Below are 25121 nucleotides of genomic sequence, written 5' to 3'. Positions count from 1 at the left end.
GGCAGCTATAAACTTCCACGTAAGCCACTTCGTTGTGCTGTCATGTATGGACACATCACTTCTGAACCGCACCTCCGATTAGCGCGGTTGGCTACGTATGGTGTGAAAAAAGTTCAACATACATGACATACATACAAAAAAAAGCGATACAGCTCAGTGGGCCTTACCTGGTAAAATAAAAGAAAAATAGTTTACATCGCGTCAAAGGAAGGGCCCCTGGAGATGACGCCACAGAAATGCTTCTGAAGTCACTTCAATGGGCCTCTCTTACCCAACAATGGCATCACTTCATGCTCTATAAAGCGCTCATCGCATGCCAGTTATGTAACGGTTGCTACTTACGATTTTGAGCTCGGCCGCATTAAGGGGGGAAAAAAATCTCGATGAGGATTTTATTTTTCAGCAGTTTATTGGTTTGGGACGATCAAACCTGTGCTCCTGGAGAAAACTAGATTATAGAGACTCTGCGCGTACGTAATCATGAATTAAATCAAATTCTAGTAACGCTGGGTGCTCGACACAGGGACGTAGTTCATTAGTACTTTAACCGGAGCATGTCGGTGACCACCGTATGAACAAAGCTGGTTTAACTAAGGGTGACTGCCTTATTGGTAGGGAGACTGAAGGTGAGATGAATGGATATGGAAGAATGAGACATGCAGATCGTGGATGTGAAGATAGAAGAGGGACACAGAATGAAAGTACACAGAACCAACCCCTTTCAATAACAGAGCTGTTGGCTTTGAAGAAGAACAACACCTTGATTTGAACCCACGATCTCAGCAGCATGCATAAATTGTTCGCTCCGTTGCTGGCATTATGGCCCTCTGAGTCACCCAACCGCCTATGCCAATGTGGTTTTATGCAAACGTATTGGCATCGTATTTATGTCAGGAATCAGTGGATTGATTAAACACGTGACAAGTTGTGCAGGCCTTGACGAGACTGTACATGCATGCCTTTCTGCCGAGACCTCACTCAGGGCCATGCTCAATGTGAAATAAGTGTGTCAACCAGCAAACACGCAATTAAGATTAACCTGGGATAATCACTGGCTACCTACCAACAATGCAGAATTCCCATTACCACTCACATGTTGAATTCATACAATGCACCGTACAACAAGCAGCTCAGACCGCCGCAGGTATAAGAGGGCCGAAAGAACCTCTTCCACCCTGGCCAGACATCTTGGAAGAGGTGGGAGTCCCCACACTTTACTCCATCACACACAACCTATCAATCGGATAGCTGCTGTGTTGCCAGTTCTACTGCTGGATGACTAATATCATGGAGTAAATATCGATGCTACCTTGATCACAGGAACAAAGTGAATTGTCCATCGACTCAAATTTAAATTCTTTGCAAGTTAAAAACAAACCTAGTGATTTCTCGTTTACAAAGAGACACTTTTAATGCGGAGTCAATCAACGACGGGCCTAGCACGTGGTGTGCCCAATCACGTGTTGTTCACCGTTGCGGTGAACAGAAGAACATCACGCGCGCATGCTGGAAACATTAATCAGCTGCCACGCGAAGGGGTTAACCCCGCGGTGGGCTTTCAGTGTAAAGGTCGGCGGTGGGTAAAGTGATCCACGCTGGTGTTCTGCGCGGCGGCGTCAGCGCATCTTAATGGTTGGGGATTAGAATCTGGGGGGGGGGGGGGGGTGGGGATGAAAACGGCATCGAGGAGATGCAAGGAGAGATGTAAGCTGCTCACCGATCTCGTGCAGTGGCATTCGGCGAGAATGCGCAATAACTAAAGCGAACACGCGAGAAGGGCAGTAAAAATCCATCCCCCCCATGTCTCCCAGCACTCAATCCTGCTAAGGGCGGGCCTGACAAAATGCTGATTAACCAAAACTAAGCCATCGTTCACAGCATTGTGCCTATACCGCTCGTTTGCTTAATTACGGTACAACACACGCAAGCCCACTCAAGATTGTTTAATAACAAAATATAATACAAATCGCCATCTGCCGTGATCAATCCACTGCTGGATGCATGCCTCCCCCAAGCCTTCGCCATATCTCAAGATCCTGTGATGTAAAACTCCACCGAGAACCTGCTGATGTATCACGCTCCATTTCCACGGTGGAAGTTATGCCGGCCACGCTGCTTCCCTTGCCTGCCATTCCATCGTTAGCCTCGACCAATAGATGTCCTGTCCAAACCAACATTGTTTTCATTAACAGCCAAAAGTATGTCGTTGCTGATGTCTATAATGGCGCCATTAGTTACATCTTTAATTTCGTCTTCAACACATGCAGCGGATGATACACGTTACAAACGTACGGCATATCGTGCACGTGTGAACACATACACCAAGGGTGCCTGTTATAGCCCGATCAGACCGGTGCAGCTGCTGCTGTTAGCGAGTATCTATTAAGGGCAGCGTGCCTACTCGAGGGGTTGGTGGGGTCAACGTCACGCGCCGCTGCCCTTGTCTCCCCGAGCGCCCATGTTGACACACTGAACTGGGTAATCATTTTTAGGCTGTGTAACCTTTGAGAAGACCCATGCCAAGTACAGACACCAATTTCCACTTAAGTGCATGACCAGGAATTGCACCGGAGTCACTGGGTTGCCTATGTAATTGCCTTACCGGTACACCATTGCTCCCAATACGCAGAGAGCCGGTCGAGTGGTGTACAGACTGCTGGGAGAAGCACCGTTAGTGAGGGCCTATGAATGCTGATATTGTACACAAGAGAGTACTGTGGTCAAAACTAAACTACATTTGTCTCCCCAGAGCTCATGATGAAGCACCGCACCAAGTACTGTACTTGTTTTAAAGCTGAGTAAACCCGTGGTTCTGATCACAAATGCTATTGCTTTTGTGCGTGGCTAGTCGTGGTGTTGAATCCAGGTGGCTGATATTGTGGAGCACTTGATTTTGAGCATTTGATTATTTTGTGCTCACACACAGCCCTTATAGCCTGTAACCGACTTTTGGTGCAAGTGTTGTCAGCGAATACCCATACCTGTAAACCCATACAGTTTACCCGTATTCTTGTTCAGGGAAATTGAACATTCTTTTTGTCTATTTGTTTGTATTTCTCCCTTGTGATGGAGCTTTGTAGGATGAACATTTTAGATTTCTAAGGGCTCGGGGTGACCAATAAGGTCTGAATTTGTCTGTAATAAGGTAGGCACTGATAAGGGATTGACAAGTATGAGTACCTATAAAGATCGGCACAGCACACAAGGAGGTGGGTGGCCAACACCATGCCTGGCCGCCTTTGTCTCCCCAGGGGCAATGTTTACACACCCCCATCAGGTATTCATTTGAGGCTGAGTAAACCTAGGGGAGGTCCAAGACCGGTTCAGATAATTGTCACTGCCAATGGCCATGAGCGGGAATCTAACTCGGGTCCCCGGATTCGTAGCGCAGCGAGTGCTAACCGCTACACGTACACACACACAGGTATGCGCACGCACGCGCAGCACAGCAACGTGCTTGGGAGACAAATAGCAAGCACGGGCTTCCGCACAACACACTTGACCATCGTCCGTACCCCAGGTATGGTGGGCACACACACGTCCTTGAGTGACCTTGTTTACAAAGAGCGAGCGACCAGATGCTCCGTGCAGGAGCTGCAGATGGTCACAGCATCTCATTAACCTGACTACACAGGCGGGCTTTGATGAGTAACGTACATCGCCCGGCTTATAATGTGTCGCTTGTTATAGATGAGCAGGTGTGGTGTGCCTCGGTCGAGAAGGAAAAATGACCGGCGTCACATCGTTCGCGTTGCACGTGGAACCACGTTCGTTGTTATCTGTGCGACGGCAGCATGGAACGTAAAAACTGTACGGAGACACTCTTAATCAGAAGAGTTCAAATGTGCAAAAAAATTGTTATTAATTAACCAAAGTAAATGTCTTTTTTTGGTGTGTAATATTTCAAACGTCGTATTTTGTGAATGGGAGGACTGTGGGTGTACAATGTGCAGCACATGTATTTAAAAGTAGTTCCTATACATTCGGCAGCGGAAGAAAACCTCTTAAGTATGCTGCCCATGTTAATGCGACCACTGATGTATTGTGTGCCGACAATGTCCACAATTAGCTTGGGTCACGCTCCGCTAATCCTCATAATGCCGAGCCTGCCAATATGCCGCCAAACCGGAGCAGGACATCTTTCATTCATTCATTTGCCGATTTCTTTTTTTTTTAAACCAAGGATTTATTCATACGTCTATTCATTCAGTAAGGGATCCGCCCGTTCATTTACTGATGGGCAAGACACTACACTAGCGCCATTTGTCCTCCTCCTGCCCGTCGTGCGTTCATGCGAATGCGCGGCAGCAGGCGCCGACATGCCCCTCCTTGCCGCACTGGAAATGCGCCGCCAATAGTCGGCAACATTTCCCATTTGAGCAGCCTCTGCCAAGAACAATCACGCAGTTTTGCATTTGATGCATTCACTTGGAGTCGTCCGTGATAACATACCTTATACTCTTAGGTTTTTCGGTAAAGTCACGTAGGTAAAATAACAACAAATAATATAAATAATAATAGAAATAAAATAATAAATCACGACGTTTCGGAGGCAACACAAGTCTCCGTCATCAGGTGGGACCGTCAAAGCTAGATTTACTGATTTATTATTTTATTTCTATTATTATTTCTATTATTTGTTATTAAAAAAAATGTTTACCTACGTGACTTTACCGAAAAACCTAAGAGTATGAATCCTTGCTGTCACGAAAGCTTCAAATCTAGAAATAACATACCTTGTTGGGCCTTTCAATCGCATGACAAAACAATATCCTCCACAATGCACATATTACTTTATTTTACAAACACTGCTGGCAAGACATTTGCAATGTTTGTTTAATATAAAAATCGTGGATTTCATATATATATAAAAAGTGCGCTGTAAGTGTCAACTGTTTCTGCCCCAGGTTGTTTGGAAGTCTGCTGTGGTAAAATGCCAACATTTTGCCTTTACTAAAATTTTGCTCGGTTTCCTTTGTGCTTTTTTTATATTTATGTTTTGCCATTTCCAGCTGTCACACTCTCGTGTCTGTATATTGTACATGCAGTGTCTGCGAAAAGAGCAACATAATTTTAAAGCACACTTAAAACAGAGGTTTATAGTCGGACCTGCACAACAGGCCAGCGAATAGATGCGAAACACACGACTATTTTGTACACGGAATAGAGCAGTGGCACAATTAGTGGTGGATGCAGGGGGGTGGGGAGGAATGGAGGCGATTTCCACCCCCACCCACCCTCAAGAACCCGAAATTTAGCATTTTAAAGATATTTACCAAAGAAAAAACACTGATTATTTATTATTATAGTATAGAGCCATATTTAAAACGTTTGAAATTTCAGGTCCTTTTTTGTGGAGATACGAGATAAATGGCAAGGGGCGCCACGGTGGTGAGATGTTAACTACCTCACCTGGTATGCAGGAGGTCGTGGGTTCGATCCTGACCCTCACGTCTGTAAATTTGGAGTTTGCATGTTGTCCCCCCATGGTCGCGTGGAATTTTCTCTGGGTCCACTGGTTTTTGGCTGCTATAAATTTCCACTTGATAAGCCACTTCTCTGAGCTATATGTGGCCATACAGGTCGCTTCTGAAAAGGAGCTACATAGCTCAGTGGGCCTTACCTGGTAAAATATTTTTTTTAATGTGTTTAATAGTAGTAGGTTTTGACCCTTTTAAACTGGTACAAATCTGACACCTTTATTCAAGGCATCATGTTTGCAATGACCACAACACAAGTAGTCAAAAAAGCAAACAAAAAGAAGCAACTCTGATAATGATAATAATATGCACTGTCCTTGAAGTTGATTGGTCCACACCCGAGACGGCTTTCTTTAGAGCCTAGTCCCCATTGGTGTTGGACCAGATGACACTAGAAGGCGTACAACTCAAACACAGTGCAAACATGATGCCTTGAATAAAGGTGTCAGTTTTGTACCAGTTTAAAAGGGTAAAAACCTACTACTATATTTTGCCACTGGTAAAAGAGATCTCATGTGTTTATAGTTGTAACGATTCTGAGCGCAGTGGTTAGCACACTGCACTACGAGCCCTGGCACAGCTTGCAACAGTGACCAGTGGTATCAGATGTATTCCAGGGTCCCCATTCATGGGGAGGCCTTCATCCATCAGTGGATTGACAAAGGGCCGTTGCGATGCATTTAGCGTCACATTTTTGCAATGTGAATTTTTATTTACCGACATTAAATTCACGTGTACCCGCATCGTCGATCCGAGAAACAGCTCGTGGTGTCTTGCCTTGACCGCACCATTTCATGGCGATGACCCGTGTGCTTTTTTTCAAGGGATAACAACATATTCACGCACACACCGTGTATACTTACGTGCAGGACATGCACACGTACGTGGATAATTGTAGAAACTGCTTGTGGTTAAAACAAAGGGCATCCTGATGTCTACAGCCCGAAGGCCGCGGAGGATATTCCACATTCCTACGACGGGGGCGAGTGTAACCATGTGGAAACAATTGCTTTGGCGCTGGTTGCCCTTGAACTTTGTTACATTAACTGCAGACGCCACTGCACGTAATGCTATTTGCAGTGGCGTCTGCATTGCATTGTGTAATCACTGTTGACTTCCCACACAAAATGGTGCTCAGTTTATTTACCCCGGAGGAATGATGGGCAGAGGTGACCCCAACCAGCATGCCTGGTCACACATGCACATATTCTAAAGTGTCCACGTAATGTGTGACCTCCCGCTGGAAAAAACGTTCGCCAATCTACGAGGGTAGATTGTGACGTTTAAACGAACCGTGGTATATTTGTAGGTTGCCCACGCGCTCTTTTTCAACGTGGCCGCGTGACCGCGCGAGCCGAGCGGCGTCACGACTCGCAGGCCCCCGTGCCTCGGTGACATCGCCAGGTCTAGGGTCAACCGGCGGGAGAGGGGGCCATAGGCCAACAACAAATTCAACACAGACACACACAGAGGGGGTCTAAATGCAGCCGCCATCCCACCGTGCATATACGGGGGACATTCGGGAAGATGGTGAAACGTGATTTGGGTGGGGTAGGGGGTGGGGGAGGGAGGTGAGAAGGGACACACGGGAAGGGCAAGGTAAAAGAGGAGCGCTGCAGGTGCATCGCCACAGCATAGCGGTGGTGGCGGTTGCGTTGGCGGCAGGCGTTACCGTGCTTGGGGAACATGATGAGGTACTCGGCGTTGCACTGTGGGCACGCCACCACCGCCGTGCCGTTGCCCTTCTGCTTCTCGTCCACCCAGCGCTGCAGGCACGTCTGGTGCACCCACTTGGTGGAGCCGCGGCACCGGCACGGCCGCACCCACTCGGCGGCGCGGTCGTCCTCGTCCGTCGCGAAGCACACCCAGCAGCTCCTGCACGGCACGCGGCGCACACCGCCAACGTTAACACGGCGCACACGCGTGTGCACACGCGCGTGAACGCAACCTGCACAGGGGGGGACAGAGCTTCGGGGGACACACTGCTGATGGAAACATTAAAATCGAAGTGCGAGTTTAACACGGAGGCTTTCGCGACCAATATCATCCATAATAGTGAAGCTAGTTGTAATTACTGGCGAAACGTCTTACTCAGATTGTAAATGTTGTGGCTTTGCTCTCCAACACACCGGTGTGCATTTTCTGTTTACGTGATAAAGCTAACTAATTGGCTGCGTCAGATGGTGGTGGGTTTAACGACACATTTATATATTTACGCGATCTAACCCAAAAAACCTGTATTATCGAAGTGTGAGCTCTGGGCATAGATTGGTCACTGCTCAACTTCAATTGGTTTCCTGAATCATGTGTATCTATACAGCACTCTTGTCAATCCACTGTTTGATGATGGACCCCTTTAACCTTGTGGGATGTAGGGGTTATATATGGCCATACTTCACCATGCTGGTCAGTGCAGGTTGGTGAAGTGGGGGGAACAGAACCAGATCAGATATCTTTCATTACTAATGTTGGCCGTGACCAGGAATCGCACTCAGGTTGTCGGGGCTCAGAGCGCTGTGCAATGAAATTGAACTCAGGTGGCCGGCCCTGCAGTACAAGTGCCTTTAGCATCGTGCCACCCTCCCCCTAAGTGCATGCACAACACACAGAGAGCGCACATAACCCACCAACGCGCGTCGGTAGACACGCAAGAAACACACACCACACGCATGTCTAAAACCACACCGTCATTCCAATTACCGACATAAAAACAAACAAGGAACACATAAAATACGGAGCACGCACACCAGCGCGTGCGCAAATGCACATGAGCGCAAGGGTAAAGTCAGGTCGTGGCTATTACGTCAATTTTAATGGGGCCCAATCCATCGTGGACAACGCTTCAAAGATGTCTCAAGTGCGGCGGAGGCCGGTAAGGAAGAACCGTCGGTCACTCGTGCCAAAGGTCGGGAGGCGCCATTGGGATGGGAGACGCACGGTGGCACACGTGTACACGCAGGTGCGGGCGTACCCACACCTCCACACGCACGCTCGCTCGCGAGACGAGAGACAGGGAGGCAAGCGCGATGGGAGCGTTGCCCACGGACGCACGACGAGAGCGAGCGCGTTTCTCCGGCGGAACGTTACCGCCCGTCTGTGCTGCGTGCTGGTCCAAAATCTTGCGGGCACATGAGCCAAGGTGAAACGGCGAGCGCCCTTGCCGGGGCCGGCGCGATGCCCTCGCGAGCGTCGCACGGCAACACGACGACAGCAAGTCACGCGTCTCGCAAACACATTCACGCAAAACGCGTAAAAAATATGTATCTTTAAAATGTTATAGAACATGAGATTTGAAAAAATCTGCCATATGCTAACTATATTAATTAAACTAAGCATTTAAAACTTGTACAAGAATGGAATGAGTCAATGTAATCGTGGGAATCCTCTTCCAACTATAGTATCAGACAATTACATTTTGTTGTGTTTAACCACCTAATATAAGCACCCAGTTTAAGCACTTGTAAACATTTGAAGTAAACATTGACGATGCTAAAATGCCCCGGGGATGCAAGGTGACTAGAAGATGGAAGAACAAAAAAAATTATTAAATCCATTTGTACGGAGCATTAAAGTGTGTATCACCTCGTCTGCATGGGTTTGCTCTGCGTGTTCCAATCTCCTCCCACATCACTCATTGTTTTGGCCACACATCCCAGTATAGAACCCACTGAATACAAATCTCAAGTGTCAATGAGGCTTTCCTGGATAAACAGAGAGCATTATTATTACGTAAATATTAGTGTACAGACAGAATTACAACCTCAGCAAGTGTTAAAAAAAAGGCACGACATTGCATCATTTACTGCAAGGCTAACCTTCACCTCCACTAATTCAAATAAAAAAACACATGACATCCTGCATGATCAGCTATTTATTGGCCTTTATCGAGCCAGAGAACCTTCTAACCTAAACACAGCGTGTCACTGCAAAAATCATAAAACCACAATTACACGCCAAAAGAGCGAGGGCTCTTTTTCGATGGAAACAGTGCAGGTGAGAAGTGACATCACTGAAGCAGGGCTAAGCCACGCGACATGCAAAACATGTTCAAAAGGACAGCTTATAATAGCTACTATTGTCAGCAGAGAGGTCCTATGCCACGGCGCTTATCGGAAGGTTCCTAGTTCAAACCCCTATCGGGGATTGAAACATTCTCTCATTCACTTGGTGGGAGGCCAACAGCAGTAGCCATTATTTGAATGGACTGGTCACTGCCATAGGAATGTGGAATCGGCGACACCACAGGCAACAGGCCTGGCAAAAGAGACCTGGGCCAATGCTGGTGTGAGCACTTAAGACTTTTGATTTTGAAATTATCACAGCTGCTGCCCAAGAGCATTAGTTTAACATTCAGGCAGATCTTGGCCATAGCGGCCCTTGACTCGGAGTCACTGCACAGCCTCTATGCAGCACATCAATCGGCTACGTGCAAAATACAGCATTTAATTCATACGCACCCAATTGGTAACATTCCAGTGGAGGTCATGTTTAGATGCTGTGTACGAACATGCGTACATTGAGTAAGCTTGCTCAGCTTTTTTTTCGCTCAAAGACTTCCGGATGAATGGAATAGTCTGTCAGGGCAAGCTCAGTAAAACTGGAAGACAATCAAAAGAACCATTTAAAAAGCGGTAGGACTTGTTCTTGGTAAATAGGCTGCTTGGGGGATATGGTCAACGCACTCGGGCAGAGGAACAGTAAGGCTTCTTGTGTCTATTGGGCATTAAAGACGAGCAGCCTGCAAGAGCCTCGCTCATAAAGGGACGACCCAGAAGGAATGAATGGCCTTTTTCTGGGTTGCAAAACGATCTAATGCTCTAATGCAAGCGCTCATTGGTATGTTCACCTTGAGAATTGGGAAAACGGCCAATGTGACATTAAAACAAAGGGGGGGGGGGGGGTGGAACGTCTCTCGCTGGAGCAGTGCGCGCGCAACGCTGCCTCAATGTTTCGCGGCACAGAGCTGAGAGAGAGAAGGAGACGAGGAACGATCCGAAGAAGGCATCGGCGACAACGTTGTGCGCGAACAAACCCATCTGAAAAAAAAAAATCTATTTTCGGGAATCAGTTTTTTCGTAAGTTTAAATCACCCCTAGCTTTATGCGTATCAATGTTCATTCCCCCCCTCCCCTCTTCTTTAAAGCATTTTAAGGGAGCGTCTGTGTGTGCAAAATCATGAAAAGATGCGCGACTCGTGAGAGCAAGGAAACTCTCCAGCGTGGGCGAGTGGCGGCCGATTACCATTCAGAGCACAGTGGCGTCGAGAAACCAGAAGGGAATGACCTTAACACGTCGAGTTGATAATTGCGCTGGCCTTACATTGGCATATTTGCTCACGGTTTAACGTTCTGCTGATGAGCCGTACTGAAAAACATCCTTAAACTAAAACGAATCAGTATTATTCTCGGCACATTGCTGCACGGCACGCACTCGGTTTTAAAGCCGGCGGGTGGGGTTGCTGATTAAAGAGCACATGTGATATATATATACGCTGTTTGGATAGTTGCATGAGGCACACAATTTATACTCCAGAGTACAGAACCAGGAAATTTGTTTTCTTTAGTTGCCCCTCCTCTCATCCCCGCGGTGGAAGGATGCAAGCAGGCCTCCACAAGTCAGAGTGCATCATACACGCACACTCGTTATCATCATCATCAAAGCTCATCGGATTTCTCCAGGATAAATACCGATTCTGATGATTCTGACTATTTGTTGTTGTGGGGATCCCTTCCATTTAGCCACAGAAATATAAAAATAAATGTTTCAGTCCATCAGCCTAAACATAGGCTTTCCAGACGAATATTATACCAGCAGCATTTTGCTTTAGCAAGCCAACTCTAAGACTGGTTTAGGTATTCTGGATCTCACGAGCAGAGTTAGGCTTGTTAAAAAAAAATATGCTGCTGGAGATCACAGACCCAGTAAGCGAATGCTTCGAACGAGAGCGTCTGCCTATTAAAATGCAAACTCGTGCCCCCCGTCAAGGTGGTGCAGAGACCCTATCAAACAAGTGCATCAACCATCTGTTAAATTGTGGCAATGTCAAGAGAAATGTCCAGAAAACGTCCCCTAGATTAGGTCAGTGTGCCCCACATGTCATAACCATCTTTGGAAAGAAGCCCAGAAATAATAAAAGTCCCCTTGCCAACTGCTCGCTGGGGCTAAAATCTCCCACGCTGAGTCAGGGAGGGGGGGGACGTCTATCAGAGCCAAATAGCCGCGGTATTACACCGGAATGGGCTGTCGCTACAAAAGGCACACGCGGTGACGATCAGAACGCATGGCCGAGCGCGACGGAAACTTAACATCGCGCAAAATGCGCTCCGTTAAAACAAAAAAAGGTGCGACACCGACACGCGGAGCTTCGGAGAGCAATGGTGGTGAGCGTGAGAGCTCTAATTGGAGAGCAGCTGGAATCGGCAAGATTGACCGATTGGCTGAAAGGGGTTGGAAGTGACTGGGCCAAATGATTTGTAACCTTGCAAATCATAGCTACTCCCGTAATAGGTGTCGCCCCCCCTGATTTATGTCCACTGCTGGATGACGGTCCACTCCACGCTGTACGGATCGTGGGGGTCAGTTGACAGCACTTCGCCAGGCCGATCAGCGTGGGCTGAAGGAGGACGGCGAAGATGCGGGAGCATAGAAGTGGAGCATGACAATAGCTTTTGGCGCGCTGCCCTCTGATGACCAGCGCGTGGGGCCCATGTGGGTGCCCCGTCCGGGCATGATCCAGGCTCAACTCGGCAAAAAACCAAGCATGAAATTAATTCATATTTAAAGCTTTCGTCACTGCAGGGATTCATATTCTTGGTTCTTTCGGTAAAGTCACGTAGAAAGGAAATCATATTTTATTATTATTTTAATATTTCCTTTCTACGCGACTTTACCGAAAGAACCAAGAATATGAAATTAATTTTAACCTCCCACTTCACTCGGTGGCAGTAGGGTCAGAAGACAATGGTGCGCTTAATTGCCAGTTGTATTTAAAGTCAAAGAATAAAGCAAGTCCTTGTTTAAACGCAGTAGATGTGCTTCTGAAAAGTGCCGCTTTCAGCAAAAACAATTTCCCTACAATTAACGCAATGATTAAGTTTGGCGAAATACTATGTACTACGCGCACACAGTGAGATGGCGGGATTAACAAGTGACGGTCCGCCACCACGTGACTGCATCATTCCGCTCAGTCGCACAGCTCAAGAGAGTAGTTTGTCGTCGACCACTCGGAAACCGTAATATAACGGTGCGCGTACCGCGTTGTAACGGTGCACGTTCACCATTGCGCCAAGTGTCCCCTAATGGAAGAACTGCGTTAAAAGCGAAAACGCATTGTGTGAGCATGGGTTTAGCGAGGTCTTACCGTACATAGTCATATCTCGGTATACGACCACTTTGGAATACGTCGAATTTGGTATACGTCGTGATTTGACGAGAGAAAAAAATGTCTTGGGATACGCCGTCTTGCTTGGGATACGACGCGCTTGCTAGAACTTGTATGGGTCAGGATGAGTCACCACGTACCCGCGTAGACCCCGTTCACGACTGAAACAAAGCGCCGCTCCTCAGTCTGCCTGTACAGTAGATCTCGTTCAGTGCACAACCCTTGCTATCAACTCCTCTCACCAAGGTAAAGTGATGTTAAATTTTATTTTCATTTCAATTTATTTTAATTTATTTATGCATTTATTTTAATTTATATATGCATTTTAGTAATAAGTAGTGTCTAAATTATTTTATACAACCCCATTAATGTATAATATGCCATATAAAATATCATTTCTTTTCCTCTGGAACGGATTATTTACTTTCCCTTTATTTCTTATGGGAAAAATTCGTTTGGTGTACTGTACGTCATTTTCGGTATAAGTCCTACCTTCTGGAACGAATTAACGACGTATACCGAGGTACCACTGTATATTTTTTTAAAGCCGGGCTTTAAAAAGGTTAAAGTTACGCGGTAAGACATTTTTTACCTGTTGAGGGTGTGTGCTGGCAAAAGTGTGAATCAAATGTGATGTATCACTAATCTCAAAGTGTTCATGCAAATGTGGCTTAGCTCCATCATCCAGGAGGGAACGCGCAGGAGACGATTTGAATTGAGCCAAATTGCAATGTCTGCTGGTACAAGCGCACGAGCTTTGCCATCGTTTGATTCCCTAATAATTGCTGCTCTCGGCTATATTGATCCCTTTCCATATCCCTTAATACATGTGAAAGGATTAGAGGACGGTCTACGCAATAAACATACATTGTTATAGGAACCTGTCAAATAGGGAAACTGGAGAGTTTGTGCAATAGCGCATTTAATGTAGCTGTTGCATGTTCTGTGACCATTTGGCTCCGGTCAAGTTCTTAAGTTATTGTTTATAATACATGTTTCTAATTCTATCATTTTGGTAAAGGAACACAGTGATGTTGAATGATTCAAAGAATGGATTTACCCTTTCTGGCATAAATTCAGGTGTGAAGATTTTCAAACTCCAAATAGACACCAATTACAATGCATCGTCTCTGCATTAAACACACATACTTGTGGTAGAAAAACTCAAACAAATATGCTTTGATGATGTATGCACTGTCCTTTAAACTGATTGACCTGCACAAGAGACAGCAACTTATATGGCATTGTCTCACCAGTGCTGACCACAGGTCGCTAAAAGGACAATGCAAACGCAAAACATTAATAGATCAGCTTAAGCAGTTGCAGCTATTCACCAGTATCAAGATATTGATCATTTTGTATGAACAAAATATGTGGAACTTACCCAATAGTCCAGCATCTCCAAGCTCAAACAACCCATGGTGCTCATTCCACATTCCCATCAAAGGGGGCCAGATTTTGAGCATCAAGGATCATCAAGTTATCAAGCCTCTCTTTTTGTGATGGCATTAAACACCACTGGTTCATTATCGACAGTGCATTTCAGAATGTCGCGTGAATAAATACACCGGCTGATGTCTCCCGTCACAAGAAGATATTCAGCTCAGTTATAAACGGGAACAACTGCGTGTATCCCTAATGCATAAATAATATGCACTTGCATTCGCATTCATGGAGACACTAAAAAGTGACGAGAGGGGAAAAAAAACTTCAACTTTCTATTGTTTAAATAACCACCTGTGCCCCTGCAGTGGGAATTGAGTAACCCTAGAAACTCAGAGGTTAACTATCGCATGTTCGAAGAGCATCCGCTGGGGAAACAAGGAAACCAATTTTGGTTGGACCATGCCTCGATACCTTACGCAGTTATTAAGATGCCACTCGTGGGAGCACAGAGATAAAACAATTACGTTTTAAATTACTTCTTCCACTATCACACATTTTGAAAATGTAACAACGAAATTAAAACAACAAAACGTTTCACTACATTTACGCCCCAAGAAATCGTCACAGAGTCTCAACATTCTTTGTCCGGCGGGTCCTGGCCAAGTTTTAGCAGTATGAGGCCGATGTTGCTGCTTTTCGTTTTCACAATTGAGTAATTTGTGGCTATTATTTCAACATTGTGATGTTGAGCAAATAACATTTTTTTTAGTTTTTGCCATTGGAGGAAACCAGAGAACGAGGAGGAAATCAACCAGGGGAGAAGATAAAACTCCCCACAGAAAGATGCCCGAGTTAGGAATTGAACCCACACTGGTCTTGCAGCGAGGCACATGTGTTACCACTGGCACCACGACCCTACCATGAACCGTACTCAATAAGACATCGCAGGACTGACTGCACCTGCAGTGGTGGACAAGTGTGAACAAAACTCACAGCCTGAACGATTAACACGTTTGTCCTATAGCATAACACATATGCTGTGAGCTATATTCTTAGGTGTTTTCGGTAAAGTCACGTAGGTAAAACATCAAAATTAATAAAAATAATAAAATAAAATAATAAAACCTTTTATTAATTTTGATGTTTTACCTACGTGACTTTACCGAAAACACCTAAGAATATGATTCCTTGCAGTCACGAAAGCTTCAAGTCTAGAATAAATTCTGTGAGCTATCTCTTCGGGCAAAGGATTTTGAATGATGGTCTTTGCCCGAAAACATTAGCACACTGTATACTTTTCTGTTGCAAGGAAAAGTTAATGGTAAAAGTGGAGCGGATTTTGCTCTGTGTTATTTACGGTACTTTCACATCCTCAAACTCGCAAGCACACTCATGGCGGTGGCGCAAAACATCGTATTTCTTAGCCGGTGAGCGCGTGTGTGTGCGCACACACCACAGTCATGTGCGGCATTTGAATAATCCGGAGCGTGTGCTCAGAAAAAAATTATATATATATATAACAAATCAAATGGCTGTTTCCCTGGGCTCTGCAGTCAGCACCTGGAACACCACCAAGGGGTTACTGTATTTAAAAGCATCTGTTGGGATTACTCTGGGTGGGGAGGGGGGGGGAAATAAATATATAAAAATTGACAAAACCATTCAGCCTATTCAATCAGCCCAGGTTAGTGGTGTCAGGCCTCGGGCTGACTGGAGACGGCTTGCAGCGGTACGGCCACCTCCCTCCGCACATTGCACCGAGATGAACTGTAGGAGCCGCAAACCCCCTGCGCCTCCCCGTTCCCATAAGCCACCTCCCTTTCCCGATTTAATCATTGCACAGCAAATAGTCCCGCTGACCTCCGTGTCGCCCCCTAAACTCCCATCGGCCCCCAAACTCTCATCCTGCTCACGTAACGGGGGCTGATAATTAGAAACGAGTCGCTCCTCCGCCCTCTCTGCCAGCCCGCACACCCACTGATCAGGGCGTGCGAGTTCCCGATAAAGCGCGCGGTTCGTGTATGTACAGGGAGCACACAAAAAAAACCCCATCGCAGACCATGGACTGAGACATTGCTTCCTTCGTTGTCGGCCATACATTTTGAGGCGTGTTTGAAGGCCCGGTGAGGCACCGTTGAAACGAAGATGTGACCGCAATACGCAGGCAGAACATGGCTGTCACTTGACATTGTTAGCGAGCCACATTGCCGGATTCAACATCATTTCTGCGGCGTAACCAACTAATCACACACACACACAACATGAACATGTTAATTAAAAAGCCAAGTAGTGGAATGGTGTGAATTAATATTCTATTACAAAGGGTTGATTTATATTTCACTACAGCAGTGTCGTTATTATTTTAGGCAGCAGGTCAAATATTGCACTGAGCATTTGACTTAAATATAAAATAAAGTTGAATAAATTAGCTACATGTGTACCGGACTTGATATGGGAATGGCTTTCCAAGGCCAGACTTCATATTAATGATTAAGCCATATCAGAATTATATGCAATGTTGTATTTCTCTCTTGGCATTACGAGTACCATTAATAAATGGTAAAGGAAGATGCATTGTTGGAACACAGGCACATCATTTATTTACCAAGTTAATTCATTTATTTAATCCATTCATACTGTCCCCATACAATGCTCGCTCACTTAAGTCGCATAAATCTTGTTTATAAAGCTGTGCTTTTTTTGTTGACACTGATGCACAAACACTAATGGCCTGCTAGGAAGTGGCGCAGTACCTCCAAACTCAGAGAACAGATAAAAGGCAGAGCGATCAAAAAAATCTTCCCTCCAGCATGTCGGGATCCTAAACGCCACCACCCTTTGCCACAACAGGGCGGGAGGAACTTTGTACAGCGAGCTTGCCCAGGTCACCCAACTCCAACGCAAAAAACTGGGGACGGACACGAGACAGTCTGGAGCGAGCGAGTGCGTGCGGCGTATGCACAGCCAGACATCAGAGGAGGCACAAAATGGTCATGTCAGCACGTCCTGCTTTTGTTGACTGCCATTGCGCTTCCTGTGTTCACGCGTCGTCGATTGAAAGAGGCGCTTGGGGGGTCACATGTTTTAAACACATCAAAAAAATGTTTATATTGTTCCTGTCCGGGTTTAGAAGGTGTTGGCGGCAGAGGAGGGGGGGGGGAATTAAATTTAGATCTCACAAAGACAATATGCCAACTGACATCATCGCCACAACATCACGCTTGATCGACGAGTCAACACTTTATCCCCCGTAAAATTGTTTTTAGAGTAAGCGGGAACGTAATTATTTTCGGCCAACCTGTTTATTTGTTTTAAACGATCACGTGTCTGCGATCACTCCTCTACCCCGGAGCTAGACTGTAGGCAACCGGACAGCTCCCATAAGCCTTTGAGGGACAATCAGCTGATATGTCCGCAATGCGATTCAAATGCCCTCAAAGTGCTATTCGGCAATGTCAAACTGACCTACGCTGCTCACGTCAGGGGGAAAGTAATTAGCTTCATGCCCAGTTCTTGCTTCCTCCGCATTAATGATTCAGTAGTATAGATTACCCAGAAGGCCCTAGCAAAGACAGGTCTCATATTAAATATTAACTTCCGTGCTCAGCTGATATGCACGTAAAGGATAATTTTAGCATCCTCGTGGGTTAGGACAAATTGAATTATTCAGACTATATCTGTGTGCATGTTAAAAAAAACATCCACGCAGTACAGAACCAAACCGACGACAAATTTAACGGATTAGCGAATAAAACAATGGAGAGATCCATGGCGCCGTCCTCGGATAAAACGGGCGTCATGACGTGGGTCGCCAGGAAGGGTGGCGTTTCACCTTGATCAGTCGTTCAGCAGCCTTTAGCAGCCCACACAGAATGATGAGAGCAGCAAGGCCAGGAAGAAACAACACACTGCATGCCGCATATTAACAAGCGAGCAGAACCCTTGCATGCAAAGCAGTCCTCTTTAAAATTCCACATGCCTACTTGAGACTAAATATGAGATTGTTTTGTTTTTAATGCGTGGCTTTTTTTAAGCACGCTACAAAATGTGGGTCTAAAGTAGAACAAATATCAACGCAAATTAATGATAACATTTACACCGGCGGATGAAACATTTTCACAGTTGGAAACCTTTCAGCCAAAATTGTAACCTATTTTCAATTTAATTTCTGAGCTAAATGGTATCATTTTATTCGGGCAATTCGACGAATTTGATTGCACATGACCGTACATTTCAACATGCGCACCTCGCGGTGATAAGGGGCCAGATATGAAGAGCTGATCGCAGGGCACAAACGACGCTGCAATATTAACCGTGTTTGTTCAGCATGGGCGGTGGCCCGCTCTGCCCAGCGAGCGAGTGCTCGCGCAATGCGTGCGACAGTGTTTGCACAATTGCGCAGAGCCACGTCAGCCCCCCGCCTGTCTCGTTACATCAGGATATGCCAAATTTATCCCCGGTGCGTGAAAAATAAAAAGGCCACGAATAAGCTGCCAATTGTTCTGAACGTATAAACACCGCTGCGCCGTCAGCAGCGGCAGGGAGAGCGGCCCAGGGACTCCCCGCCGGTCGCTGGAACCGCGCGGCGTTCGCATCCACGCAGGGCCCGACGCGGTGCGATGGCCGGCCCCAAGGCCATCATCACCACCCCCGTCGCGCCCGCGTGCGGTGTCGGTTTATTTTCGCGAGATGTTTTGCGAGGCCGGTGCAGAATCTCATTTCGAGGCCACGCCCTGACCCCCCAGAGCCCAGCTGTGGGCCTTGCTGTAGCACTAGGGGTCATATGACTTCGCAGAAATGAGATGGGGGGGGGGGGCAATAAGGAACTGGAAGATTGGGGAGCGGGGGTGGGATGAGGGGATGGGAGAGACTGGGTGGGGGGGGGGGGACCCTTGCCCCGGTGTCTTTGAATTGTTTAAAATTAAAAAAAAAACATAAGTGGTGCAAAAAAAGCGCGACTCTTTATCATTAAAATCATGATAATCGTAATAATCCTCATTATTATCAGCACATCACCATTATTTAGAATATCATCGTCATCCTCGTCAGCGTTATTCAGCGTATAGGTCATGATCACAAACATCGATATCCAGAACAGTCACCATCATGACCATTAATAAAGACAATCAACATCGCCAGGACCAACATTAGCACTTACCTAGAATATTTTTGTCATCACCGATATTAACATAATCATGAGCTTCATTAGTGTCATCACATCTATCTCCACCATCACCAACATCGTCACGGTTACCAAAATAACATCAAAACTCATCACCACCGTTATCAAGACTATCACCATTGTTATCGAGTCATAATGATCATAATTATCACTGTTATCCGGACCATCATAATTACCCTTATTATTCTCATCATCACCACCATAGATACTATCATCATGAACAGCAGCAGCAGCAGCGGCGGCATCATCATCATCTTCAACCACGGCACTGTGCCGGTAAAAGCTATCGCAAAATACAAATTGCAAGCGGGGTTGCAGATGCTTCGTAGTCGGAAAGCAAGAGAAAGCCACTCCTTCTAAATCAGCCGTGCAGGTCTTCATGCAGACCGCACTTTTGCACTGCAGCCAAAGCGCAGCATGCGGCCTCTGCATGCAGCACGGCACTCCGCCGGGTTTTATCGCCGCAGCATTCAAACGCCTTTTACACACAGAATGCATTAAAGCCGATGCTTTAATCAGCTGTTGTTTACGTGCAGTGTTTTGTTTTTATTTCAACCTAATTAATCCTAATTATTTACGAGACCAAAATTGAAAATAATAAATTTGCTACCGTGCTCGCATGTGGCATTTAGGTCTGGGCCAGCCGTAGTCATTTTCATTGAAGCCCACATTATTTTTTTGATGCTTCAAAAATAATGCATTGCCAGTGCTCTATAGAAGTTGCATTATGGTGACGTTATGCAAAAAATACATATTTTGTCCCCAAAATAAAGTAGACAAACGACTGCAATCACTTCCCCCTCCTCCCCCATCGTATTCTAATCGACTCATCAGCCCACTGTGATCGTCCACAGAGGGCACGGGGCTGACAATGCATTCTCTACTTTAAATCGTCGATCATCACACGCCAATCCCTTCCCTCTGTCCTGCACGCAACCGACTCCGTTCGGCAATGAGGCAGGCACACCGACCGAAAGCACTTGCTCACCTACGGAATTCCCCTACATCTTAGAAAGCCGCGTGGCGCTGGACAAAACATGCAACCCCTTCGTCAATTCACACTCGACCATGGGGGAAGGACTGCCTGCGGACACAGCGCTTGAGCCAATGCGGCCGTCCGCCGCCAAACTATCAAGCAACGCGCACAGCTGCTGTAGCCGCTTTGGTCCCCAGGACAACCGACGTGACAGGGCCTCAGGGATCACACACAGTGCTGCTCGCGAATTGCTGGTATGGCTGAAGCAAGCAGATTAGCTATGCACCTGCTCTCCGCTTTCCATGCAAGCATCTAAACCCTTCCCGTCTGCGAGCTACTCCTGACCAAAATCAGCCACGAGGTATTAATAGACGGATGAGCACCGTGCGCATGCGTGGCACTTAGCGGCCCCTTATTTATTGACGTGACGCGAGGCGCACGCGGGTAAATCTACGCCTGATTTAATTGCACTCTGCTGATGTTGCCCGATGCCTTCGCACGCTCAATGCCGCATCTTCACGAAGAAGCCCCGGCGCTTTTTATACGCAAGGCTGGGGGGGGGGGGAGGAGAGAAAACGGGCAACAGCCACCCACTCATGGTACGTGCGGCGATAGCCGGGCTGACATTTTCAGAGTTTGACTTGACAAGTCCTCTTCTCTCCAGCCATCTGAACGCTCGCCAATGCTAAGCGACGAACGTGCGGCCCCGTGAACAAAATGGTGCCTTTCCGATGGTTTCGAGACAGCGTCATCGCCAGCGGTGGACAAGGCATCACCAACGAACAAAAGAGATCCGGAGCTGCTATGCCCGTGGTGCCAAGTATTTAAATGCAATGCTGAGAAGAAAAACAGCAGAAAACGTCCGGGCAAGGTTACAAAAAAAAACTCAGCTAAAGTTGCACAACTCCATTATGCAAATCACTTCAACCATGTCAATGGAATTTTACTGCAACGCTGTTTTCTATGTAAATTAAGTAGCATTTGGAAAGTTGTGCCATGTAAATGTTGTACATTAATCCCGTCCGTCCGTTTCATTAAGGAGTAAACACCGGAAATGGTTTTAAGGTGAATAAATGCACATGTGACCACGAACCTATGCACTTATTTTCTTAGTGTCACAGTACTGTTTACAAAGGCTGAGATGGGGTCCAGAGCTGAAATATTACAATCATAAGATTCTGAGCTTAAATGCCAGCCAGCATTAACTTAACCTTTCATTCCACTTGGACAACTATAATGAGAATCAAATGATGAATCTGTGGCACACGGTAAGAAGGCAATAATGATTGTTCAAAGGAAAAGCATACATGGGTGACCCCAGGTACACTAAACAGGTGCACTAGGCATTGTGGGCAGTAGAGGGCAGTACCGTGAAATGCATTGTTGTTATGTTTTCCTCCACCTTCTACCAACACTGACCAGTGTGGAAAAGTACGGTCAAGTAACTCGTACTGCCTGTACGGCATAGGGAGGGCCCTTATCCAGTAGTAGATTGAAAAAAGTGTACATTTGTAGGGTAACGTTTCACACACTGGCTCTTCTTCTTCAGATCAGAGAGACTGAGCAGCACCGTTGGAAATCAAAAAAATTCAGTTGTGTGACCTTGAAATCAATCAATAATTAAAAAATATAGGAAAAAAAGTAAACACGTAAACCGATTACAATTCAAAAGACGTGTCAATACGATACAAAGCTAACACATTTCGCAGTCGTGGCTCAGTGAGAGTTACCAGTCGCGGAGAATATTAAATGCCCAGCGTGGCATTCTTAATCACACCCAGTCGTCGCAGGGTTTAGAGCACACGTGCTTGAGGTGCACGTGGCCGAGTGATTTAAGTAACGCAGCCCGTTCCCCGAGATGTATAAAGAGAGTCCCCGCCTGTGTGCCCGGCGCGCGTGGTACGGCCGTATAAAGAGTTGGCGGCCCTCGGGAGGGGAGGAGGATGGGGGTGGGTGTTTGCACATTTGCGGGACTTGACGGCAGTGAGAAGAGAATTTGGATGTTGACGGCTGTGGTCAAACTTTGTACCAACATTGGAGTTTGTCGATCGTGGAAGTTTTTTTTAAGCCGGTCAACGCGCAACTATTTTGACTTCTTTAACTTTCCCGAATTGAGTTGATGGAGGGGCAGCATTGTGGGATGCGATCCGGTGGTGGGATGGTCATGATGGTGGTGGTGGGGAGGGGTGGTAAAACAATTTTGAAAACGGGATGTTAAAAAGGTATGCGTAGGCTGTCGCACATGATACCACTTTATTTTTCAAAGAAGGGACCCACCAACTTCAAAGCACTAATTCGTTTATACGATCGGCATGTGAAGTTGCTCTTGAAAATAAGATTAATATTAGATTGGGGTCTGTGTATTTTTCCCAGTGCTGTACCTCATTCTCATAACCTATTTTAATGTATCCCATGCCGTTTTTCCCAGCATTCTCAGGCTAGATTCAGTAACAATTGGGTTTTTTGTTATCGCAATCACAAACCACAGCAAACAACTTATCGCAGCAACGTTATCAATAAACGTAGTAAACTAAAGACCGTTCCTGAGACAGCTGCAAGGGTAAAAAGAACATACCGTTTGGGGAATTTCAAATTGTTACAGAACATTTAAACCTAAACGGAAAATATATTTGTACCGTGACTATTTCTGTGTTATTGTGACCGGTATTATCATTCCGCTTATTTGCCTAGGAAAGCCTCACCGAGTCTCAAGACCCTTTTTTCAAAAGAGTCCTGCCAAATATTCGCAGTAGAATGTGTGGAGGGTGCGCAATGTCACTGCTGTGTGCAATGCCAATGGAATAATATCCAAGTAAATTTCGAGCACTGCGATATTTGTCCAATTCCAGTTACATTAAATGAGCAGGAGGCGGGCGGGGAGATTCCGCTGATGCGAGGAAACCAGAGAACCCAGAAGAAGTCAATGCGGAACCGGGGATGAACATACAAACTCAACACAATAAGACACACAATCTGGCATCGAACCCAGGAGCCTTCTCTCTGCATGAGGTGGGGGGGGGGGAGGCGACACAAGCGTTACCACCCTGCCACCCAAATGTTTGGCAACGCTGTTATTTCTGCGTTATTCCGATGCGTATGGAAACCAAGTGCCCGTGCGTGACCGCTCGCTGTACTGGGGAGAAGCTGTTCCAGCACGAGGCGGATTGACGTCCACGCGAGAGTGCTACTTTGCGAGGGAGGCCCGTGCGTTGTTCTGTGTTCTCGCAAGGCTATCTTTCCACCGCACTGTATTTAGAATTCTGCAAGGTCAGTCGTACGAAGGGTGCGCAAAAACCACGAGAGCCTTTCGAATTAATTATTTATTCGGTGTGCAGGTTAACATGTGGGCTAGTTCTCACCATATCGGAGTATTAGAGTCACTGTTTTTTTTTAAACAGGGAGGTATAACTGTTTTCAAGCATCAATATGCCATCGCTAATGCAACACTTGGAATCTGTTCATATTTATAGTGCCGAGAGCTATCTGCACTTAAAGAAAACTGCAATTAATATAACAAGTGTGTTATAAGCACAGTGTTGTCACAGTTATACATAAAGTTACACGTTGCATATTTCGTTTTTACACGGCGTAATTTTTGCAATTGCATCACACAATACATATATATTTAAATTATTTTTTTCAGCCAATCAATGCGTGTTTATAGATGTGAGAAAAAACCAGATCACAAAAAAAAACAAATTTGCAAGAGGGGCAACACTATGTCCCTATTACAGATGGGACTGATGAGATTGAGTCCATACTTGCTGGCTTAAAAGCTTTCGTGACTGCAGGAATTCGTATTATTTGGGTCTTTCGGTAAAGTCACGTAGATAGATTTTCACGTAGATAGGTTCAACATTTTTTTTTACAAAAAACTACGACGTTTCGATCGCAACGCAAGCGATCGTCATCAGGTGGAATGCAGGCCACGTGCTTAGCCACCACATTTTACAGACACACACCGTTAAGACTCGGGCCGTTAGCCCCCAGCACTCGCTCACGCCAACACGGCGCGTGCAAGGGGTGGGGTATGACCGACACCAGTTCAGGCCACCTTTGCCTCTCCAGTTGCAGTTGTAGCACACATTGTACCACGCTCTTATTTTACGCAGTCAACCTCGTGGGGGGGGGGGGGCAAGTCACGCTTTGGTACCAATTTCCCTGTGCACCGTCAATAATGATCGAATGTGGGCGTTAGGACTCACAGTGCGGCAGTAACTAAAGCCATGGAAGTTACACAGGGGCACATACCCTGGTTTTGTAGTACGCAGATATCCAGGTGTTATTATTTAGCGACTTAATACAAAAGGATGCTCCGTAGGCCCTTTGTTTTCAGGCTTGCAAACATCTGTGAGGATGCAGCTAAAAGCAAGCCGCACACACTCCACCATGGCTCACTGGTGCAGAGCATCAACGGCGCCGTTTCACCAATGCACAGCCGTGCGCATGCGGCAAATGTCCAAATCTTCCGGGAGTGCGCCCAATATCGTAAGATTTCGAAAGCTAAGCAGGGGTTGTGCCCGGATAGCGCTGTGAGTGGGTGACCACCGTGCAAAACAACTTACGCTGTATGCTACCATGGGCAGTGCAGCAAAGATCCACTCTTGCACTGCACTTTGTAAAAACTTCTTTCGCACCATACGTAGTCAACCACGATAATCAGAGGTGCCTTCACCAACCCGCACTGATCAGTGTGGTGATGTACGGTCAAACTAA

The 25121-nt window shown here is 46.3% G+C and overlaps 1 protein-coding gene across 1 annotated transcript in view; it reads right to left on the bottom strand.

The window, feature by feature from the left end:
• Positions 1-25121, bottom strand: part of MARCHF5 (membrane associated ring-CH-type finger 5) — a 173240-nt gene that overhangs the window by 97276 nt on the left and 50843 nt on the right. The window contains exon 2 of the mRNA XM_061556530.1: positions 7153-7355. Within this exon, the coding sequence (XP_061412514.1) occupies positions 7153-7355 (203 nt within the window). The remainder of the gene's footprint in view (positions 1-7152; positions 7356-25121) is intronic.

This window comes from Lethenteron reissneri, chromosome 22, assembly GCF_015708825.2.
Source record: "Lethenteron reissneri isolate LAM-NWPU_2019-01 chromosome 22, ASM1570882v1, whole genome shotgun sequence".
NCBI lineage: Eukaryota > Metazoa > Chordata > Hyperoartia > Petromyzontiformes > Petromyzontidae > Lethenteron > Lethenteron reissneri.
The sequence above is the reverse complement of the archived record's forward strand: the minus strand, read 5'-3'. Positions and strand labels throughout refer to the sequence as shown.